The sequence below is a fragment of the Haliotis rubra genome, unplaced genomic scaffold (assembly GCF_003918875.1).
Source record: "Haliotis rubra isolate DU_JTF1 unplaced genomic scaffold, ASM391887v1 Scf106, whole genome shotgun sequence".
Taxonomy (NCBI): domain Eukaryota; kingdom Metazoa; phylum Mollusca; class Gastropoda; order Lepetellida; family Haliotidae; genus Haliotis; species Haliotis rubra.
Window position 1 is genome coordinate 899,001 of NW_025764959.1, and position 21,206 is coordinate 920,206.

General features: G+C 37.9%; 1 protein-coding gene and 1 long non-coding RNA gene across 2 annotated transcripts; one reads left to right on the forward strand and one right to left on the reverse strand.

The window, feature by feature from the left end:
- Positions 1-2,217: 2,217 nt before the first annotated feature.
- On the reverse strand, positions 2,218-6,539 carry LOC124277788. Its single transcript, XM_046713510.1, is given in 6 exon segments — positions 2,218-2,807; positions 2,952-3,130; positions 3,178-3,422; positions 4,936-5,216; positions 5,218-5,232; positions 6,514-6,539. Coding segments are annotated over 6 exon segments (936 nt in total). The 3' UTR covers positions 2,218-2,617.
- A 1,915-nt stretch (positions 6,540-8,454) lies between these two features.
- Positions 8,455-9,134, forward strand: LOC124278113. The gene is made up of 3 exons (XR_006898988.1): positions 8,455-8,499; positions 8,779-8,848; positions 9,111-9,134. It is a non-coding gene; the product is annotated as an uncharacterized LOC124278113 (long non-coding RNA).
- Positions 9,135-21,206: the final 12,072 nt, after the last annotated feature.

Consider the following 21,206-nt stretch of genomic DNA (forward strand, 5'->3'; position numbering starts at 1 on the left):
TGTGAACGCTGGGTATCAGGCCTAATATGTGGCTGAACCTTGTCGATCAGAATAGACAAGGCGTGCCGAGGCATCCTCAACCTTACACTCTGTAATACGCACTGATTGCTAGTGGCCGATAAGGTTTGCTATGTACAGAGTTGCAATATTGTTGTACAAATGTATTACACCGACTCCCTCGGCTGTGTTCCCATGACGATAGTGGTCAGAGCCTCACATTTGTAAGCTTCAGTGCAGTGTTTGTTTACATCACAGAAATATACAGATTCATTTCATGGGGGTTTTAGGGGACGTTCACGGTGAAATGCTCGCTCTTCTTCACGTAGAATATGAAACCCACTTTTGTGGTTTCTCTACAATTGATTTTAGAGATACTAAGTTGGTCATGAGCAACTTAGACTTTGGATCTTAACTTTACGATTGAATTGGGTAAGATTGGTTAGTGGAACGGTACTGGCTGTCGAACAGTTATCGCCATTTTCGCGATTTCCTCATTAGTTTCTTAACCTAATGAATTAAAAGTTATCTAGATGAAAGATTACGTATTCACCAATGTGTCCTGCTTGTTTACAGTTGCCGATCGTGTTTTTCTATAACGCGGTCAACAGGAAGCGCGGTAGTACATATTGTGCTTTCCCAACAACTAACAGGAACAGTTATCGCCACTTCCGAATTGTTCATGTTATTTACCAAATATGACATAAATTTCGTAATTAAATTATTGTGGTTCCAACCTTGACATATTGAGCACATTTCCTAAATGGTATTTAATTTAAAAAATGAAATGTAAAAGAGCAAAACCTACTCTCATTGTGAATGTTGACGAATGCTGATATGAGCTGATTTTATGGACGTTATTCACCTCATTTAATTGTTTGGAGTTGTCAGGTCGTACTGAATGGATGATATGAAATTTAATTTGTCGATATGCCTTAGTGAAAGGAAACCACAATGTAAATCACGTCAGATTATGTAAGTTTTAACCATGTAATTGAACCGATTTTGTCAACAGAAGTATTTTCTCTTATTGGTAACTTTTATTGGCTGTTGGTGAATTTCGTAGACAAAACTCGTTCGTATACGCATATTCCGGTGGATTCGTAGACGTTTCTAGACAAGATAACTTTAAAGAAACTGATATTATCAAACATTAAATAATATAGATATCCTTTCGACGTTATTCTAAACTAAATCTAATAAAATATTTTAAGTGGTTCGTTGTGTTTTGTTGTGGCCGATGTTATAACGAAGTTTCATTTAAATAACCGGATGATTTTTATGGATTATTTTTGGTTTGAGTGACTCAGTCCTTTGAAAAAATAAACAGATCTGGTAAGTATTTTTTGTTATTATTAAAGTTCACACTACGCAATTACATGTACATCACAAATTCAATTCACGACGATTGAAATCTGCGCAGATTAGCAGATGTCGGGTGTCGGTGAGAAGATGAAAATGGTAAGTTACGGACAAAGTTATTAGCCACCATAACAAATCATGATATATTGTTTTTGGACAATAGGCCTGCTAATGGTGGACCTGAAAGTGAGTTTTGTTGGCAGAACTGTATCAGTAGTATCACTCGATACACAAGTTATTGCCAAAATACATAATATAAAAATTTCATCATAAAAATAATTTGCATTTTACATCTTAATTGATTTCTTATATGCACCTACGAATGCACCATCTACGAACCGGTTTTGCCTACTAATTCACCGCATCCCCTTGTATTGATGGGGAATAGAAAAAATATCGCGAGATAATAAGATAAGTAGATAACATAAATATAAGTTTTTATTAGAATTTTGTAGCTGTAATTATGCATAATAAATAGAATTAAGAGTATTAGATTATTTCTTTTTTATCATTTAATATCAATGTTATTGGACTGCAGGGCTCCAGATATATTTTCATGATCAGGAGTACGTACTTATTTTTTCAATATAGGAGTCCTGGAAAACAATAAGAGTACATTTAGAGTACTGAATGGAATTTAATGGAGTATCAGTAATCTTGTGTTTCGTTTCATATAAGCACCACAGCATTGCTACTCTTGTGTAAACGGGTCAATAAACAATAAAACAATACTTTTTCAGATAAATACGTCTAAATTATTCTAAATTATTTCATTCCGTATCGTGCTTATTTTATATCCGTACATACGCCGATACGTCCCTCATCTGGAGCCCTGCGGACTGCACTAAACAACTGCAAGTCATCAAATTTTACTTTGTTTATTTTTCAATCACACACACATTGCACAAAATCGCCCCATCCTTTCTCCTTACACACCATCATGAAACCACTCCTCACACCTGTCACACGTTATCCATTCAGTCTCACACTCACTCTCACCAATCGGATCCAGCAGGCCACACTTCTTGCACACGCTTTCGTGATCACTCTCACTCTCATACCCTTCATACTCTCGCGCTTTTGTTTTCCTCACACTCCTCCTTTCAGTCGCCTGCTCCGCTGCTCTCTTTCTCTTTTCCTTTCTTTGTTTCAACGTTCCTCTTTCAATCGCTCTTTCTCTCTCTGAACCTCCATCCTCAACATGACCATTTCATTCCTCTTTTGCTCCCTCAACATTTTCTCCCTTTCTCGGCTTTTTTCAACTGTCTTTCCTCACTCTTTCTCTTAATGTCATCCTTTCTCCTTTTCTCACTTTCTTCTTTTTCCCGAAGACTTTCCACCATTCCTTACCAGTAACTACACGTGCAACTTTTATTGCCTTGCTACTTTTCTTTGGGACTGTGACTCTTGGGGGTTGCAGAATGGTGCCAAGATACACGGGGATTAAGACCAGAAGCAACAAGTGGGTTTATGAGAAAATGTACACATTTGGCACATGATTGGGGTTGTGACTGGGGCGTTTTGGATTGCGTTTGTGTGGCTGTCTGGAACGTTTGGGGTTGTGTATTGGTGGTTGACTGAGATGACCTAGCTATGAATGTAGGAGCAACAACTGGGACTTGTCAATAGCCTCTGGGTCAAAAGGATAGATCACAGTCTTCCTGAACGATTCCTTGACTCTCGCTGGGGAACATACTTGGTCAATGGAATGGTTCAGGAGGAATATGGCTATTGGCAATTCCGAGCCTGGTTGCCAAACCAGAGATTTTGGCTTTAAGTGGCCCAAAAATGTCAACATCGAGAGGTTGGAGGATGAACCTCTAGTTGGAAGTGGCAATCGTGATTGTCCAAAATCAGTAGTACAGGCCTTGCTCTGCCACAGTTTGGCACAAAGATTTTGGTGAGCCAATCTGTAAATAAGTAGGTGTCCATGTACCCGGATTCTGACGCAGCGAATAGCCAGTCACCTGGCACTCCCTCCTTGTAATTTCTGTGTGGGAGGGACTTTGCATACACTTCCATTGTGGGTAGTACTCGGCCACTGGCGCAGACTGTGACGGTTGCTGCTATGTAATCAGAGTCTAATTTAGACCGCGCCCTTGCGCCATTGGCGCATGGTAGTTTAAAATGACGCACTATTCCTTAACCTCGTGGGTCTAATTGGCGCACTATAAAACAATTTTTTGACTCGTATCAATCATGTAAACACATACCTCTCCAACTCTAATATTTATAACTTATTTTCACAATTTCGAGCGATCAATTCGTAATCCCCGCAGTGCTGTACACGCTTTCTTGCATCTAATGCGTTGCCTAAATCAATTCATGGAGCTTAGAATACGTAGCTTATTCAAGTCAGGCTGTTTCGTTATACATTAAGAGTTACGCCCCTTACCAGTGTATTTCCCGAGTCTATATCAAAGGGCGGTAACTGAAGTTGAAAAGTCAGTGTGAAATAAAATATCGGGTGAGAATTCGTCTGCTACTGTCAAGCGGCAGGCTCGAATATATTCGTTTTTCGAAACAAGAACAGAAACTGATACAGAAAATGGCGAAACCGTTGCGAAGTCAAGTGATGACAGTTCAACTTCAGTCATTGAAACGGAACCATCAAAAGCCAATGACACGCCGACAGATGTTGAAACTGAGACTGAGAGCAAAACATCGATCTGTTCGTTCCAAACGAAATGGCAAGTTTGTATCCGTCGGTTCTGTATAATGTGCACTTTGTCTGAAAAATGGAAAACATAATGTTTTCACTGATGGAACTGATAATTTCCGTACTTCCACGCTCAAGAGACACGCTGATGGTGCCGACCATAAACTTGCCGTGCAAGCTGAATCGTTGAAGGGACAAATGAAAATGGCAGTGAAACATGTGCTTAGTGAAAAAGAAAAGGCAGCAATTCAATGTATGAAAGTAGTTCTTTGGATGGTAAAGGAAGCCTTGCCCACATAAAAGTATCCCAGTTTGATGAATCTTTTGAAAGAACTGTGTTGTCCTTTCATTGAGAATTTAAAAATTGGGGAAGGCTGTGGGTCAGGATATACAACATACACCAGCATTCCAACAGCTAACGAAATGGTGTCGGCGCTGGCATCGGTTATAAGGAGAGACTTGGACAATAAGCTCTTCCGTTCCCCGTTTGTAAGCATATTGACTGATGAAAGTATGGACATCACCGTTCACAAAAAGTTAACAATGTATGCAACTGTGACCCAGAGACATTTACTGCATCTACACATTTCATTACTAATTTTGAGGACAGTCTTAATGAATGGCTGTCAGTGAAACAGAGAAAACTGTTTCAAAAGATGTGAACAAATTTACCTAGTGCCCAGTATTACCAAAGTGACTAACTGTTTTCTATTTTTACTTACTCAAAATTAAAACAGAGTTAGAAGATAATAACTTTTATGGCCAAAGCAGCAGTGGTTAAATTAACACTTTAATTGATACAACTGAACAGCTATTTGAATGACAAAGTCAATAAAATTGCTGAGTGAATGCATTGTCTCCCTTGATTTTTTCTGATGACCCACCAACGATGGCAAATGTCCCACAAGTTTAATTACCCATGGGCCCAGGGCCCACTTCATCTGAAAAGTAAAGTAGACACTGTGTGATCTGAAGTGGAGACCGACTGCTGGTACGCATGCTCCCCCTGGCTGTGGTCACTCGCTCACGGCCCATCTCCTTACCAGAAAAGCCGGACTCGTCTACATTAAAGATCTGTGACGGTTTATCGGTAACACCAAGTCTGTTCATTGTTTGGTCGAGAAGATTAAAGAACTGGTCCATAACTGTTTGATTAGACATCCTTGTCCTGCACCTGTCTTGACGTTCCGGGCGTCTCTTGGAGCTCGGGATGCCTAGAAACTTACAACGAGGGTCTTCCAGATCTGTACATAATCGAAGTTATGAATGATCTGCTTTCTGATCTTGTTAATGGAAAGCCTTGGTTAGCCATGTAAACTAGGTAGTTTGTCAAACGTTTTTCTTCTTCATCTGTAAGCATTGCCTGAGGTCCTGGTTTACCGCCTAACACCTTCATTGTTTTACCCTTAACGTGATCATCCAAAGTTTTACGTGGCACGTTGAAAATACGTGAAGTTTCTGCAATAGTTGCTTTCCCCGCCTCCACATGTTTTAATGTGATGGCCAAATTCGTTTGATCATATTGCTTCCTTACTTTTTTAACAGTCAACATCTACAAATAGAATAAATGAAAATGTTTGGAAATTTTTTCTTATAAACATTATCCTATTATTAATTTGGAAATATTAAACATGTATATGAATGTAATGATATCATAAGATTAATTAAAATATCCACCCCAATTCATATTTATTTGAAGGAAATAGTTCCAAGTAGACATGTGAACTTGCTTGTCTCCTCACCTTATCAAATCATAAACATATTCACACACTTTGTTCAACATGGTTTTGTGTAAATTGAAATAAAAAGAAATTTCTTTTCAAATCCAACAGCTGACGATCCTAAGAAGAGTTTTAATAAAAGTTGTCCTACGGAAAGTAGCATTTTAAGTTCGAATGAACTGAGTCTGGCACTCAAATGTATATCTCTGCATGGTGATCAATGTCTTACAAATAGCGTGTAACCTGCTGTTTGAGTGAACTAAATTGGAATTAAATTGGGTTTTGTTCCTGTTCATATGCATTCTACCATACGGATGATAATTATATAAAGTGGTGTGCATTGGACCAGTCGTCTGCTACACAGGCCCCGACTGCGGGTCAGAAAATCGATAAACTAAGCCCTGGTTTACCATCCAGCCCCCCTACTATATAACATGTAAAGGTTCATCAGAAATACGGTGACCTGATCGAAAACCGAACAATTACGCGCACGTCAATGAATATATCGTATTTTATAGGTCTCACAAGTATCAAAAGCTCTTGTCCATATATCCGATGTGTGTAGGGGCATATACATGCGCTTTCCGTGGGGATGCATTTGATGGTTTTTATTAAATCGCCAAAGACCGAGTTGCTGTGCCGGAAGTATACAAAAATAGGTCGTCAGCGCTTGACTTCACTACCTCCGGCGATCTGATTGGCTAACACATTACACTGAATGAATGGATTATTATGTGTTTCTATAAAAATACTTCTATAAAAAATTATTCTTACCAAGATAAAACATCAGACAGTGACATTTTGGATGAAAGACGTTTGAGTTTCCCTCTCATTTTCGCACGTGCATTTGTTGTCATGTTATTAACCAATTTGATTGCGCTGATGACCAGTATACTTCCGGCACAGCAACTCGGTCTTTGGCGATTTGATAAAAACCAACAAATGCCTCCTACACACATCAGAGATATGTACAAAAGCTTTTGATATTTGTGAGACCTTGAAAATACGATATATCGGTTGATGTGTGCGTAATTGTCCTGCTTTCGATCATGTCACCATATTTCTGTGATGAACCTCTACATGTTAGATAGTAGGGGGGGCTGGATAGTAAACCAGGGCTTAGTTTATCGATTTTCTCACCCGCAGTTGGGGCCTGTGGTCTCCTACGATCAGCGGAAACCACGGGCCGACATCTAAAACTTTGGAATTATGTCTTAACTTCTTAAGTCAAAGGTGAGTTTTAGAACTTTCGCCATTATTTCTTAATTCACTACGATAATCTACTTTAATTATCAGAATTAAATAGCATTTTTGCCAATCGTCTGTCTTTGAGTACCAAACAATCGTCTGCTTGCTAGCCATTGCAGCCGACCGCCGACTATGCAGCGATTTAGCTGATTGTCTCGCTCGGAGACAAGAACGTATACGTAGAAATGTTCAAATTGTGCTGTAATTATCTTTTACGTGAAATTCAATAAAAAACTATAAGAAATATTGCTTTGTAATTAAAAACACAAGTTTATATGTCGGTCTAACTTTTAGGATTTTTTATGAAAGTTACACACCCACTATGTGGATCAAGTGACATCCCCCCGACCCCGCTATTCAAAGTTTAGAGAAAAACAAACATTTTTCTATCGATTTGAATTTTGGTTCACTTACCATGGAAATAGTTTGGGATATTCAAGATCGTTCCGAAATTGCCGGAACGAAATTGACACGATCAGATGTGCGCATGCGCGATAACGAGGAAGCGGCGACAACTGTTACGCGGCGATAACTGGTCGCCAGCCAGTATGCCGATCGTAACGTCACGCTAAGATTGGGATTTTAGGGGTTTACGATTGGCATAGGGCTAAGATCGGTAAGTGGAACGGCACCCTGCTCGTAAATGTAAACAAATTAATGTAAAAGTAGGACTCATTTGCTCTGTTGGTCATTTTAGTTAAATTTGTTATTTTCACAGGCATGTACTAATTGCAATTTCTCCTCTCGAAAAATAACTTTATCTGATTGTATTTTTAGCAATCCCACAGTAATGGCTTATGTTATTGATCAAAATATTTTGATGAGTGAATTTCAGAAAGACATTAGATAATTTATCCTGAGCTCTGCATGAGTACTGATATGATTTCATTCAATCCGTTCTTTTGATAATAAATTATACTGTTTTACAGTATATTACATGGAACTAAAGTTTTCATAATTGATTTGAAAAGATTAGAATGTTTGCAGTGAAGTACACATTGAATGTTGAAATCCTATTGTATTTTGTTCACAGAGTCAGTGCTTGCGGGTCCTCTACCAGCTCATCAGAAGATGTGAAAAAGAAATAGACCACTCTAAAGTAAGAATACATAAAATATAATATTCATGTACTAAATTAGAAGAGTAAACCTATCTAATATATTATAAGGATGCCTTCAGTACTGGGGCTTTAACTTTGACAAACAAGCTGAAACAAAGAACTAACCTCCAAAAGGATAATTTTATTTACTAAAAGTCTACCAAAATTGAAAATGTACATATTTAGTTTTACAATAATTCAGTTTCAGGCTGATAATTTTCTTCAAAGAAATGAATTTATCAAGATCAATGTTATTTGAATCTAAATGATCTTAAAGATGGAAATAATTGATGTAATGTACTGTAATCTGGAACAGGAGCGACACAAGGAGGAAAGCCGGTAGCCTAAAGAAGGCTATATACCAGACCGGCGGAGGGCCACCACCATCTCCACTGAGTGACATTGAGTATAAGGTATATTGCATAAATATATATGTGTATGAGGAAACTTAAGTAATGAAATTATAAAATTATGAATTTAAAAACTTGTTTATTACTGGATGTTGTTGATATGAGAATGTATAAATCTATGATATTTTCAGTATCATGGTACTGTCACTTCTTTGTACTGTATACCTGCACATCTATCAAGTTTTTAAATTTTTGCATTGTCTTGCCTGTAACAATGTGTATATTCCGAATCAAATTTGTGCTTTTGTTTAATTACTGGGAATTTCATTTCATTTTTTACAGGTGGTGTCCCTCATTCCATCAGTACAAATCAATGGTTGCACAGGGGGGCTGGATAGTGAAGACTTGTCAGGTATTCATCCGTTATCATAAAACACTTATGATATCCAAGTGATCACCAAGTAATGTGTGAAATTAACGTTTTGGATAAGTGACAATATAGCCTATAGCATAAAGTGCATCATGATAAGTTGTGCCCTAAATTATTTGCAAACAAGGAACTTACCATTGTTTAAGTGTCAAGTTCTTCTTTAATATTCCAAATAAATTTATATATGTTTTCTTAAAGAATACACTTGCAAAGGTATTCTGACATATAAAACATTAAGTTTCAGCCTTCTCAGGATTGGGCAGTGTGTGGGGTGATGCAGCTGTTCCCTCGACTTCAACTAGCAGCAACAGTTTGAATGTTGACTCCACCCGGACATCACCTATCCTCCTTTCCTGCACTCCACCTCGACAAGCAGCACCACCAACACCGCATGATCCACCAGCATCGTTCCAATTGTCACCAGACATAGGTAATAATATCACATCGCAAATCATGATAATTATAGATTTAGCTCGTTTAGATTTGTTGTCCCCCGCCGCAACGCGGAACGGGGGACTATGTATTCAGCGGGGTCCCTACGTACGTCCCGATTCTTGTTAACGCGATATCTCATGAACTGTTGCACCCAATGTCTTCAACTTTGCTGACAGCCTACATTGGGGGATTATGTAGACACCAGTCGATTTGGGTGACCTTGACCTTATTTTCAAGGTCACCACGACACTGACCACTTTTCAAACTGTTGTTAACGTGATATCTCATGCACTGTTGTATCCAGTGTCTTCAAATTTGGTGACAGCCTACATTGGGGGATTACGCAGACACCACTGTATTTAGGTGACCTTGACCTTATTTTCGAGGTCACCACGACACTTTGAACACTTTATAAACTCTTCTTAACACGGCATCTCATCGACTGTTGTACCCAATGTCCTCAAATTTGGTGACAGCCTAGATTGGGGGACTACGCAGACACCAGTTGATTTTGGGTGACCTTGACCTTATTTTCAAGGTCACCACGACACTTTTCACACTTTTAACTCTTGTTAACGCGATATCTCATGTACTGTTGTACCCAATGTCATCAAATTTAGTGACAGTTTACATTGGGGTATTACACAGACACCAGTTTATTTGGGTGACCTTATCTTCAAGGTCACCACGACACTTTGACCGCTTGTTAAAGGCGATATCTCATAAAACATTGCACCCAATGTTTTCAAGTATGTTGACAGCCTACATTGGGTGATTATGCAGACACCAGTCATTTCAGGCATCTTGTATGTGACCCAAAAATAAAAAGTAGTAAATAGAGATATTCCATTCTTTAGCGGCGGGGGACATTGCCACATCAGTGGCAAACACTTGTTGTGAAACAAATTGGACAATATACCCCAGACATATATATAGAGGATATTTGGTGTTTTCAGTGTGATATCACTTTCTCCGTTCCTCAATGAGAGATCAGTGATATTACAATGAAAGTAAATAGAAAATATGTCCATTCTTGACAAATACAATGTTTATCAGTCTATAAATACTTAACATTATAATAAATTCCAAGATTTAACTGCCATATTTCCAAGTTCGAGTTCAATACTATTTACAGTACTGGAAGAGTGTATGTACTGCATTTATAATTTGATGCGGTCACAAAAAAAATTTAATGTTATTACATTCAAATTCTGCAATATATCATTGAAAACAGTTATAGTGTGAAGTTTCTTTGTAGTTTCAAGGCCTCTGAGTAAGAAACAAAAGACAAAAGTTCATACACATGGTAATTATTAACCTTTGTAAACCTTTGTAAAATTTTGTAATGACTGTATGGTAAGTTTTTTCACAAATGAAATTGTCTCATATGTTAACAATGTGATATACCAGTTACAAATTACAAGCTACAGTGCAATCAATGAGTATGGCAAGTAAGTTCCTTTATAGTAAAAAAATACAAAAGGAAAAACAAAACAATGGTTTCATCTGAAAGAGTGGAAATGTATTGTGGATATGACATGATTGTTGTGTTTGTAAGGAGACAGTACAGCCCAGGCAGCTGAAGTGGTCCAGCTTGAGAGGGAGAAGGTGGCCATCATGCGGGAACGCTAGCAGATCGACAGAGAGCGCCTGCAAGTTGAAAAGGAAATACTCACTGAATGAGAGGGCAGGCACATCAGACTTTAAATCCCATCTCACCAATCATCACATTTGACTCCTGAATGTATATACAATACTTTGCTATTAAGAAATTCTAAGAGTGAGTGAGTGAGTGAGTTTAGTTTTACGCCGCACTCAGCAATATTCCAGCTATATGGCGGCGGTCGGTAAATAATCGAGTCTGGACCAGACAATCCAGTGATCAACAGCATGAGCATCGATCTGCGCAATTGGGAACCGATGACATGTGTCAACCAAGTCAGCGAGCCTGACCACCCCGATCCCGTCAGTCTCCTCTTACGACAAGCATAGTCGCCTTTTACGACAAGCATGGGTTACTGAAGACCAATTCTTACCCGGGACCATCACGGGTCAGAAATTCTAAGAATGAAATTAAATTAATCCATATTGTCATAGGTGGGGATGTGAGTAGTTCAAGCTTGTTAGAGTTGTCCTGTTAAATTATCGAGTGCCAATGGTTGTTAATAATTTGTATGAAATCATTCGTTGTTACAGAAAAATATGTACCTGAACTGCAGGCTAGAACTTTAAGAGCTTTCTGAACCTTACAAATATCATTAATACACTAAGAAAGAGTAATCCCAAATAGAACATATGTTACATTACAAATATCATTACACAATTTTCATGTCATAAATCTTAGAAAGAGAAATGTTCATGATTACAATAATATTTTATGTCATTAATGTAATGAAGGCTATGTCAAGGATGAGTTTCATGTACTTTTCATTTTAAAAAGTTTTAATTGTCTTAGAAACAGATACCTCCCTATGTTCACAACTTTGTATTATTTTTGCAATTAGAAGTTCATTTATGTATGTATATTTCTATTTAAACTATATTGTACAGTGTAAAACAACTACATGTGTACTGTAATAGGTCATATGGGCTAAAATACTGAATAAAACTTTCCTGTGTCTGCTGATATAATGATTTGGTGAAAATGAATCTATTTATTGTACCACCGCTTACAAAGGAGTGGGTATACATGTCCCTAAATTGTTTTTTCACTCAATCCGTGTCATTGTTTATGCCATACATATCTCAAACACCAATTGTTATTTTACGGAATATTTTACTGAAACATTCCATAGATGGTTCAGTGGTGTCTTTTGATGAAATTTATCACCTAAGACCTATTTTCCTTATCTGCAGAATAATGTTTTGATTGATTACTAGATTTAATTTTACATTGCTCCAATGATTCATGATATTGGCAATTGACAAACTTGCAATGTTGTGAGGTACAAATGTATTTTGATTATTCATATGGTGAACTTGTTATTGCATTGAATTCTCTTGTTATCATATTCTGAAATATATCCTTGAAATTAATTATTAAGATTGAAAATATTATATATTTTGATATTTTAATGATACTAACTTTATTGAAGAAATAAAATGTTTGGATGAAATTGGTTATAGAATTTACACATTCATTTGATGTATATATGAAGTTGAAGTTGGTGCTTTTGGATAACCCAGTCATTTGAAAAAATGAACCAATTTAATGATGCTTTGCAATGTTCCTATTGACAAATACAATAAGTCCTTATCAAATCACCAGTGTACATTCATAACATATGATGCATTTACTTCGTATATTTTCCATTGTTAAATTTATTAGAAGATTATATTCTTATAAAAAAAAATCAAAAAAATTTCATGTAGACATCTACAAGGAAAACAAATGAACTGTTGTAAAAAGTTACCATATATGTCAGTTGAAAGTGCTTTCTATCAAGCGTTTCCTTGTCTGGTGTCCATCTCTAAGTGGACCGTCATATGGCTGGTCATTGCCATCCTCTGCAGGTAGGGCTGGCATGGGTGGAAGGCGATGGTTGATACACAGGTTGTGTAGCTGGCACACAGCATACACGAGCCGATGACACTTGTCTGGCTTGAAAGGCAGGCAGCCCGTTGACTTGAGTAGGCATCTAATTATTAAAGAGAACCTACTACATTTATGTTAAAGCTATAACAATTTATCGATACCTCAGTAATTGAAAGTTCATTGTATACATTTTGGCGCTATATCTGTAAAAAGATAGTCTCCTTATACTATCAGACAATAAATATATTGATAATTTAAAAACTCGCGCAGGACCTATGAGACTGTTAAATATTGGTTGGTTGGTTTGATGTTCAACGCCGCACTCAGCAATATTCCAGTTATATGTTGAAACGAACTAAATTGTACAAATTTCAGTAAAAGGCTGGAGTGAGTGAGTGAGTGAGTGACTTAATATTTAACGTCACATCGGCAATATCTCAGCCATATCGTGATGATATTTATACAAAATAAAGAGAAAACATTTTGAAGATTAAAACCTGTCGACGATGGACAGTAAAAATACTAGAGAATCACAAATATGAATAAAACTAGCGAGCAAAGCTAAAACATTTCAATTAAAGAGGACCATACAGTATAAAACACGGGCTATATAGATCGCCAACAACTGAAGGTAGATCACCATACTAGGAACCATGGGGACTTACATTACTTTTGCTACCTGCATGGACCCCAGTTGGATTTACACCATCCCTTCAGCCGCTGGCGATTGTAGGGAAATTTAGCTGGCAGTTAAAAGAACAAAGATACAAAGTTTAAAATATGGTAAATTTACATTTTACTTTGAAAGTTTCGGGACTTACCTACCCTCTCAGGAGGACAATAATTTTACGCTACTTCAACCCCCTTTGAGGTCACAGCCACTAACAATCTCAGTTACTAATCTAAACTACCAACAATAAAATATTTAACTATTTACAGATCAGTCAACAAATCTAATTCTCTTAAAAATTCAACTATTACATGATAATTAACATTATAAAAAAGATCCTTTAATGTTTTGACATTGAAATACTTATCCCTTGTGATGGAATATGCAACACAGTCAGGCAGGACATGCTTGACTGTGATTCTTTCATCACAAGGGATGCAAAACGGAGGATCTTCGCCTTTCAGTAAATATTCGTGAGTATATCTAGTGTGGCCAATGCGACATCGTCGCATAATGACCTCTTCAAATCTGGATTGACAACCCACGTAGGTGTAACCAATATAAGGTTTTATTTCATGTCATTTATTTATACCTACTTGGGTGTTCCACTTCTTCTGTATCAGATCACGGATGTAGGTTCTAATGCTAGCTTTGTAATCAGAGTATGGGATAAGTGGTGTCACAGATTTGTGTAGTGCTGCCTTGGCAGCAAGATCGTCCATTGTGTTCCCAGAAATGCCAACGTGGCTGGGTTACCAACAGAAGACGTTGTCGCATTGGCCAGTAGCAAGATCATTATATAATTCGATTATTTCAATTAAAAGTGGATGTTTGCAAGATAGATTTTTAATAGATTGAAGGCAAGAAAGAGAGTCAGAGAAGATTATATATTGTTTATGTTTAGGACGCCTTTGAAAATATTTAAGAGCTGTTAAGCTGGCGTTTGCTTCTGCTGCAAATATATAGAGCTGTTATCCGGTATTCTAGAAGAAGATTGTTCTGGATCCAATGACAGTGGCACATACCACTGCGCCACTGTCCTTGGACCCATCTGTAAATAAGGATTTATATGTATTATATTTAGTTTTTAATTGATTATACTCTTGTTTATATTGTAATTCATTAGTTTCTGATTTTTAAACTTTGTCAGAATTAGGTCAACTTGTGGCCTAACCAATTGCCAAGGAGGAGAAAAAAGAAGACGAGAAGGAGCTATATTCTCCAGCTCAATGCCGGCAGCAGTAATGAATGGCTATATTCTGAGCCCCAGTGGCGGAACAAGAGAAGATTTCTGGTTGTACAAATCCTCATAAAGAGGATTAAAGATACAGTGAAATGCAGGATTCGATTCGTTAGAATATAGTTTTGCAAGATATTGTAAAGATAATTTTATACGTCGTTGGGCAAGAGCAGGCTCGTCTGCTTCGACGTAGAGACTGTCAACAGGAGCAGTTCTAAAAGATCCAAGACAAAGTCTTGGACCTTGGTGGTGGACAGAATCAAGTAGTTTTAGATTGCTTTTGCAGGCTCCGCGATATACGATGGAGCCATAATCAAGTTTCGAGCGGACCAATGATCGATATAGCTTGATCCCCCCCCCCCCACACACACACACTTTGAGTTGGAAACAACTTTCAACAAGTCAAGTGCCTTCAGGCATTTAGTTTTAAGGGAATTAATATGTGGCAGAAACGTTAAGTGCGAGTCAAAAATTAAACCCAAGAACTTGGCCTCCTTAACAACTTTGAAGGGTGTGCCATTTAGATATAGTTCAGGGTCTTTATGCGGTTTGTATTTACGGCAGAAATGTATGCAATTAGTTTTGGATTTAGAAAATTTAAAGCCGTTTTCCAGACACCATTTATTTTTGTTTAAACACAACTGCAGTTGTCGTTCAATAGTATGCATATTTTTACCACGACAAGAAATATTAAAATCATCCACAACAAGTGATCCATCGATTGAATCATTTAAAACCTTGGATAAACTGTTGATCCTAATACTAAACAATGTGACAGACAAAATACTGCCTTGTGGGACACCCTGATCCTGATTGTAATGATCAGACAGGGTAGATCCCATGCGGACTTGAAATTGTCTGTCATTTAAACAGTTAGCTATAAATTGAGGCAAACGGCCTCGCAATCCGAAACCATGTAAATCTTTTAAAAATACCATATTTCCACGTAGTGTCATGCTTTATCAAGATAAAAAAAGATAGACACAGCGTGTTGTTTATTAATTAGAGCATTTTTAACAAATGATTCCAAACGCACTAGGTGATCGACAGTACTTCTGTTTTTACGGAAACCACATTGTATATCTGTGATAAGGTTATTTGTTTCCAAGTACCAAACAAGTCGATGATTTATCATGCGTTCCATGGTCTTGCAAACGCAGCTTGTTAGTGAAATTGGCCTATAATTGGAAGGATCAGTATGATCACGTCCAGGTTTAGGGATGGGCACAATTATAGCATCACGCCATGACGAAGGAAATTTTCCAGATGTCCAAATATCATCAAAAATAGATAAGAGCGTCTCTAAACAGGATTCTGGTAAGTGCTTCAGGAGTTGATAATGTATGTTATCAGCTCCGGAAGCAGTATCATGAGCCTGGTCAAGAGCAGTATGAAGCCCGTGGATTGAAAAGGTTTCGTTGTAATCTTCCCCATTATCTGAATTGAAATTAATAGCTTTCTTTTCTTGCTGTTTTTGATATTTTTCGAATTCAGGTACATAGTTAGATGAGGAGGAATGTTTGGCCAACGTCTCACCAAGTTTATTTGCAATATCTGATTTATCAGTCAATAGCTGATTCCCATCTTTGAGATGGTGAATGCTAGATTTAGAGCCCTTACCCTTGATTTTCTGGATCATATTCCACACTTTTGATATCGGTGTGCGCGAATTGATTTTTGATACATAGTTTCGCCAAGAGTGGCGTTTATCTTGCTTGAAAGTACGTCGTGCTTTAGCGCTTAAAATTCGAAATTTGTCTAAATTGTGGACCATAGGATGGCGACGGAAATAATTCTCAGCTTTCTTCGTGTCTTCCTTGCCTGTTTGCATTCGTCAATAAACCATGGTTTTCGTATATGTGGAATCTGAAAGTGTTCAATGTCTTATGCACTGAGACAACAACCTGTGCATTCACAAACTGCTGTAAGCCCAGCGGATTGACAGGTTGATGCCTCCGTACACATTCTACCAAAAGTGAACCGTTTCAGAGGCGGGTAACATTCTTAACCTCTCCGCAGATACCCTGGATGCCCTTGGAGACAGCAAAATGATTAATATTTAATGGATTCTCATCATCAGATGATATAACCAAAAACCTTGGCCAAAAATCCTTCACGAAAGAAGATACCTCTTCATCAGACGAAGAAGAAAGATATATCCGCTCATTTGTCTTTGACGAACCAGATTGAGTGTTTTTAGCCATGGCAGAAGAATATAGTTCAGCATCACTGCTCCCCACCCGCCATCGAGTGTCAACAAGGACTGTGCTGCCGTGGAAACCAGACAGCAACACCAGGGCTACAGGGATGTTATACTCCAGAAATCAGGACATAAATAGCTAAGAAATCTAAAAGATCAAATGTCAGGCTGGTTCAGCCCATGACAGTAATCTTAAGAAACTCAGAATTTAGAGGTCCATATCACCAGATTGGCCCATGAGCCAGCGCCTTCTGGCATAGAGCTCTAGGCAATGCAATATCATGAATAACTGTAATTTCAAAAAGCCAAGACAAAATAGTATATCAAATTTGTGCAATAACACTCACTATGCACAGGGCCTGGCATGACCAGCAGATTGGTAGAACTGGGCCCATTCTACCACCTGTCTAGGTGAAGTAAGGGGCAAAGTGGTGTGTTGGACAACAGGAACACCTGGTCCTGGTTACTGTGCCCTCAACCACCAGACTCCCGTCCTCCACCGACACAGGGGCGCAACCCACGGCAAACGGGTTGGTGGACCAAATATACCCCCGGGTCCACAACGGGGGTTGAAGAGCGCTTAGCGTTACCCAGCACCCACCACGAGGAGGTGGCTCTTCACGGGTGCCTTTATATACGTGGACATCGGCCGAGCCACAAATACAAATTAAATCTCGTATTGCAAATAAACCAAACCTTCCTCGCGGTTGAGGTAAGAAAGGTATGTGTGTTTTAGAGCAGTTACGTGCTCCGACATTGACACGTGCTCCGACATTGGCACAAAATCAGTAAGTCGGAAAATTAATTTATAATATTTTATGGCGATATATAAGTTTTGAATTATTATCGTAGAAAATGCTGAATTTTTTCTGTAGACACTTTAGTACAGCAACAAGAAAACGTTTGATGCGATGCATCATCAACACCGCGGCAAACGCTTTGTTCATCAATTTTCACCAAATATTGAATCAACATGGGTAGGCTTTTAAAGCCAATATGGTCTTGTCATCAATACAAAGCGGTTATGTGAAATTGAGCAATATAGATAAGATGTGAAAACGAAGGCGGTGCAAACTGTACTTCATCACAATTCAGATCACAATGTTAGAGTTGTATACAAAATCTCGTACCTGTAGACAAGTGTCAGCAGATCTAAATGTATTCTACATCTAAACCTAATGTCATAGTCCGAAGACAGTCGATTTTTCAGATCCTATGAAACTGTGCGTCACAAAATACTTCCGCACCCAGTGGTTTTTGTATTATTTTCAGTATTTTCAATGCATGGCTAGTACACTATTAATAAAGATGCAAAATTAGTCAAAGTACATCTACATTAACAGGAGAATATGGGATTCCAAAAAATAAATTACATATTGGATAGGGCCATCCAAATCGCTATTATATATATGCTCTTTCATGTTGTGCGTTGTCATCTTTTCTTATAAATTGTGAAACTACTAAACCGTATCCGCTCACATTGGGGAACTTTGTATCGAAATAGTTTGGCTCATGGTGAATACAACATAACGCAGATATAACGTCCGTATCCACAACAACTTTTCTTTAAGTGATCTGAGTTACATTGACCTAGTGTAAAGCATATCGGATTTATGACCCCTGATCTTTATACGTGTATGGCCTCTTAGTCGTCGTTTGACGTCATAGAAGAAAATCCATTTTCGACATTTATTGCGAGTCATGTTTAAGAGCCTATAACGCTATGTATAAGCACACAAACCCATTTCATATACATGTTTACTTATGTCGTTCAGATATCAGGCTGCATTTCTTCGCTCACACTTTCCGTAAAGATGCCAAATTAAAGAAAAATCGTAGCACAGTACTTTCATCGGTACACGATCAAAAGCGGGGACATTTACTGTTTTTTAATGCACAACAAAATTTTGGACAACATTTAACAGTGTCTCTTTCTCAAATCGCCCATGTATTTGCACTTATATTTATACCAATAGTATATTCTACATTTCTATGTAAGTTTATAGCCGTGCGAAGATCCAGGACCACGCAAGCGCAATTCTCGCACAACGTTCACTTTTCAAACCTTATGATTCCAAGATCATTCAGCGCGACGGAGTCCAGCTTGACCAATCCGGATGTGACGTCAAATAAACCAGCAGAAATCACAGGTCATGTCTCAAGCTCGGATCAAGATTCAGGGCAAGACGATTTTCCTCACACAGGACTTGATGAAAGAGGACAGGGATCTCAAGACTAAACTCAGACCGGTGATGCCTTCAGAGACAAGAAGAAGATCCGTTTCATCCGGGGTCAGCTTTGATAATGTGCTCTACAAAGGCCCAGAGACTCAGGGTTACTATTGACTTTTCACAATGAAAGTACATGTTAAGTGCATTTTAACTATTTCATGCCGAATTCCATTGTCTAAGTTGAGCCAGTTTTGTTTTTGTACGAGTCTGTTATTTATTTAGAGGCAAAACAATCATTGTGTAATTAACACCAGGGGTCAGTTTAGTTTTCTTGCTCAGCAATGTTCCACAGTGTCTCGCTGAAGGGGTACGACACTATTTTATCTGTTATGGTTGTTTCATTTTGTATCACTTGTAACTTTCTCACTCATGTTAATGTGTTTATTCGCAAATTAACTAATGTTGATTGCTATCAAATCTCTAAATGTCAGGGGCCTCAGGAATCCTGAGAAAAGAAGGAATATATATTTGTTTTTTAAAGACATGAAAGCAGACATTTACTTTATTCACGAAACCCATAGCTGTGTGAAAGATGAAAGGTTTTGGGTAGCTCAGTGGGGCTATGATATTGTTTTTAATCATTGGCAGACTACACTTGTGGCAGACTACAGTTGTGGTGTATTATTTAATAAAACAGGAATTAATGTAATAGACAAACATTGTTACAATAATGGTGGCTTGATTTATGTGAATATTGAAATTAATGGCACATATTACCAGCTTCCTGATAAAAGAGACAATGAGAGTTTGCCGCCAACGCATCAAACGTTTGCTGTATTAAAGTGTCTACAGGACAAATTCAGCATTTTCTAAGTTAATAAGTCAATACATATATATCGCTACAACATATAATAAATATATTTTCCGACTTACGGCTGATTTTCTGCCAATGTTGGCGCACCTACGCGCTCTAAAACATGCATACCTTTCCGACGGCGTCACAAAGTTTGGAATATTTGCAATACGAGATTGAATTTGTATGCGTGGTTCGACCGATGTCCGTATGTATACATTACCTGCACATGTGTCCCGTTCATACATCAGAGGTGTTTTTTATTCGCTCACAGTCTTTTCACAAGCTCATAATTACAACGTTTGTCGCATAGGGAAATTAGGGTGTGTAATTGAAAAACGACGATCTGTTCACGAAAATAGAACGAATATTTACGTTTAGTATTATTTCTCGTGAATATTGACGAATAAGTACTTAAAATAACAGAAAGTAAAAATTTTGAAATAGAAGTTTCGAAAAAATAAGAACAATATAATTTTTCAAAGGTCTTTCCAGCGCCTGCATGACAGCAATTTTTAAAAACGATACAAATGAAGGACAGCGCGGCCGTCTAAAAATAGCAACCAATGGAAAATGACATAACATTGTCAATGTCGTTTTTTTCGTAGGCCTTCACAGCCATCGTCTTTTTAGCCTGTACCGACTCGTTAGTTGCGATATACGAGACGGGACCCAGCTTATTGCAGCAGTCCGCTCATTTCTGAGGGCCGTTTCATGATAATTCCATCCATTTTAGGCATAACACTATGATTTATTCATCATTGTCAGATTTAGTCAGTGTGCACCTAATAAACGTGTTTATTGTAAACTGAAGTCTAAACAGGGAACTACTTTTTCAGGCGATGGTGTAAGTTCAAAGAGTGATATTATTAACCTCTGGCCAAGAGGAACTTTGACCTGGTTTAAATAATAAATTTCTTTCGCCAAAAAACCGCGTGAAACGAGTTGAATTAGAATGGGGATAACTGTACTGTTACGCGTCGCCGATATAACTAAATTTGAGGGTATATAACCACCGGTATACGTCCCCATTTCGTCAAACACAGTACAGTTATCCCCTAGATATTGAAAACAAGGGTTAGACACGCGTACCTAGATGTATCCCAGAGAATATTCAAAATACTTTCATAACCTTAGGGTTAGAAATACTGATCGAGTCAGGCAGAAGATAATGAAGCATAACTATCTGCAAAACAATGAATCTCATCTGATGAGAGTCTTAAGTCAGGTATGTAA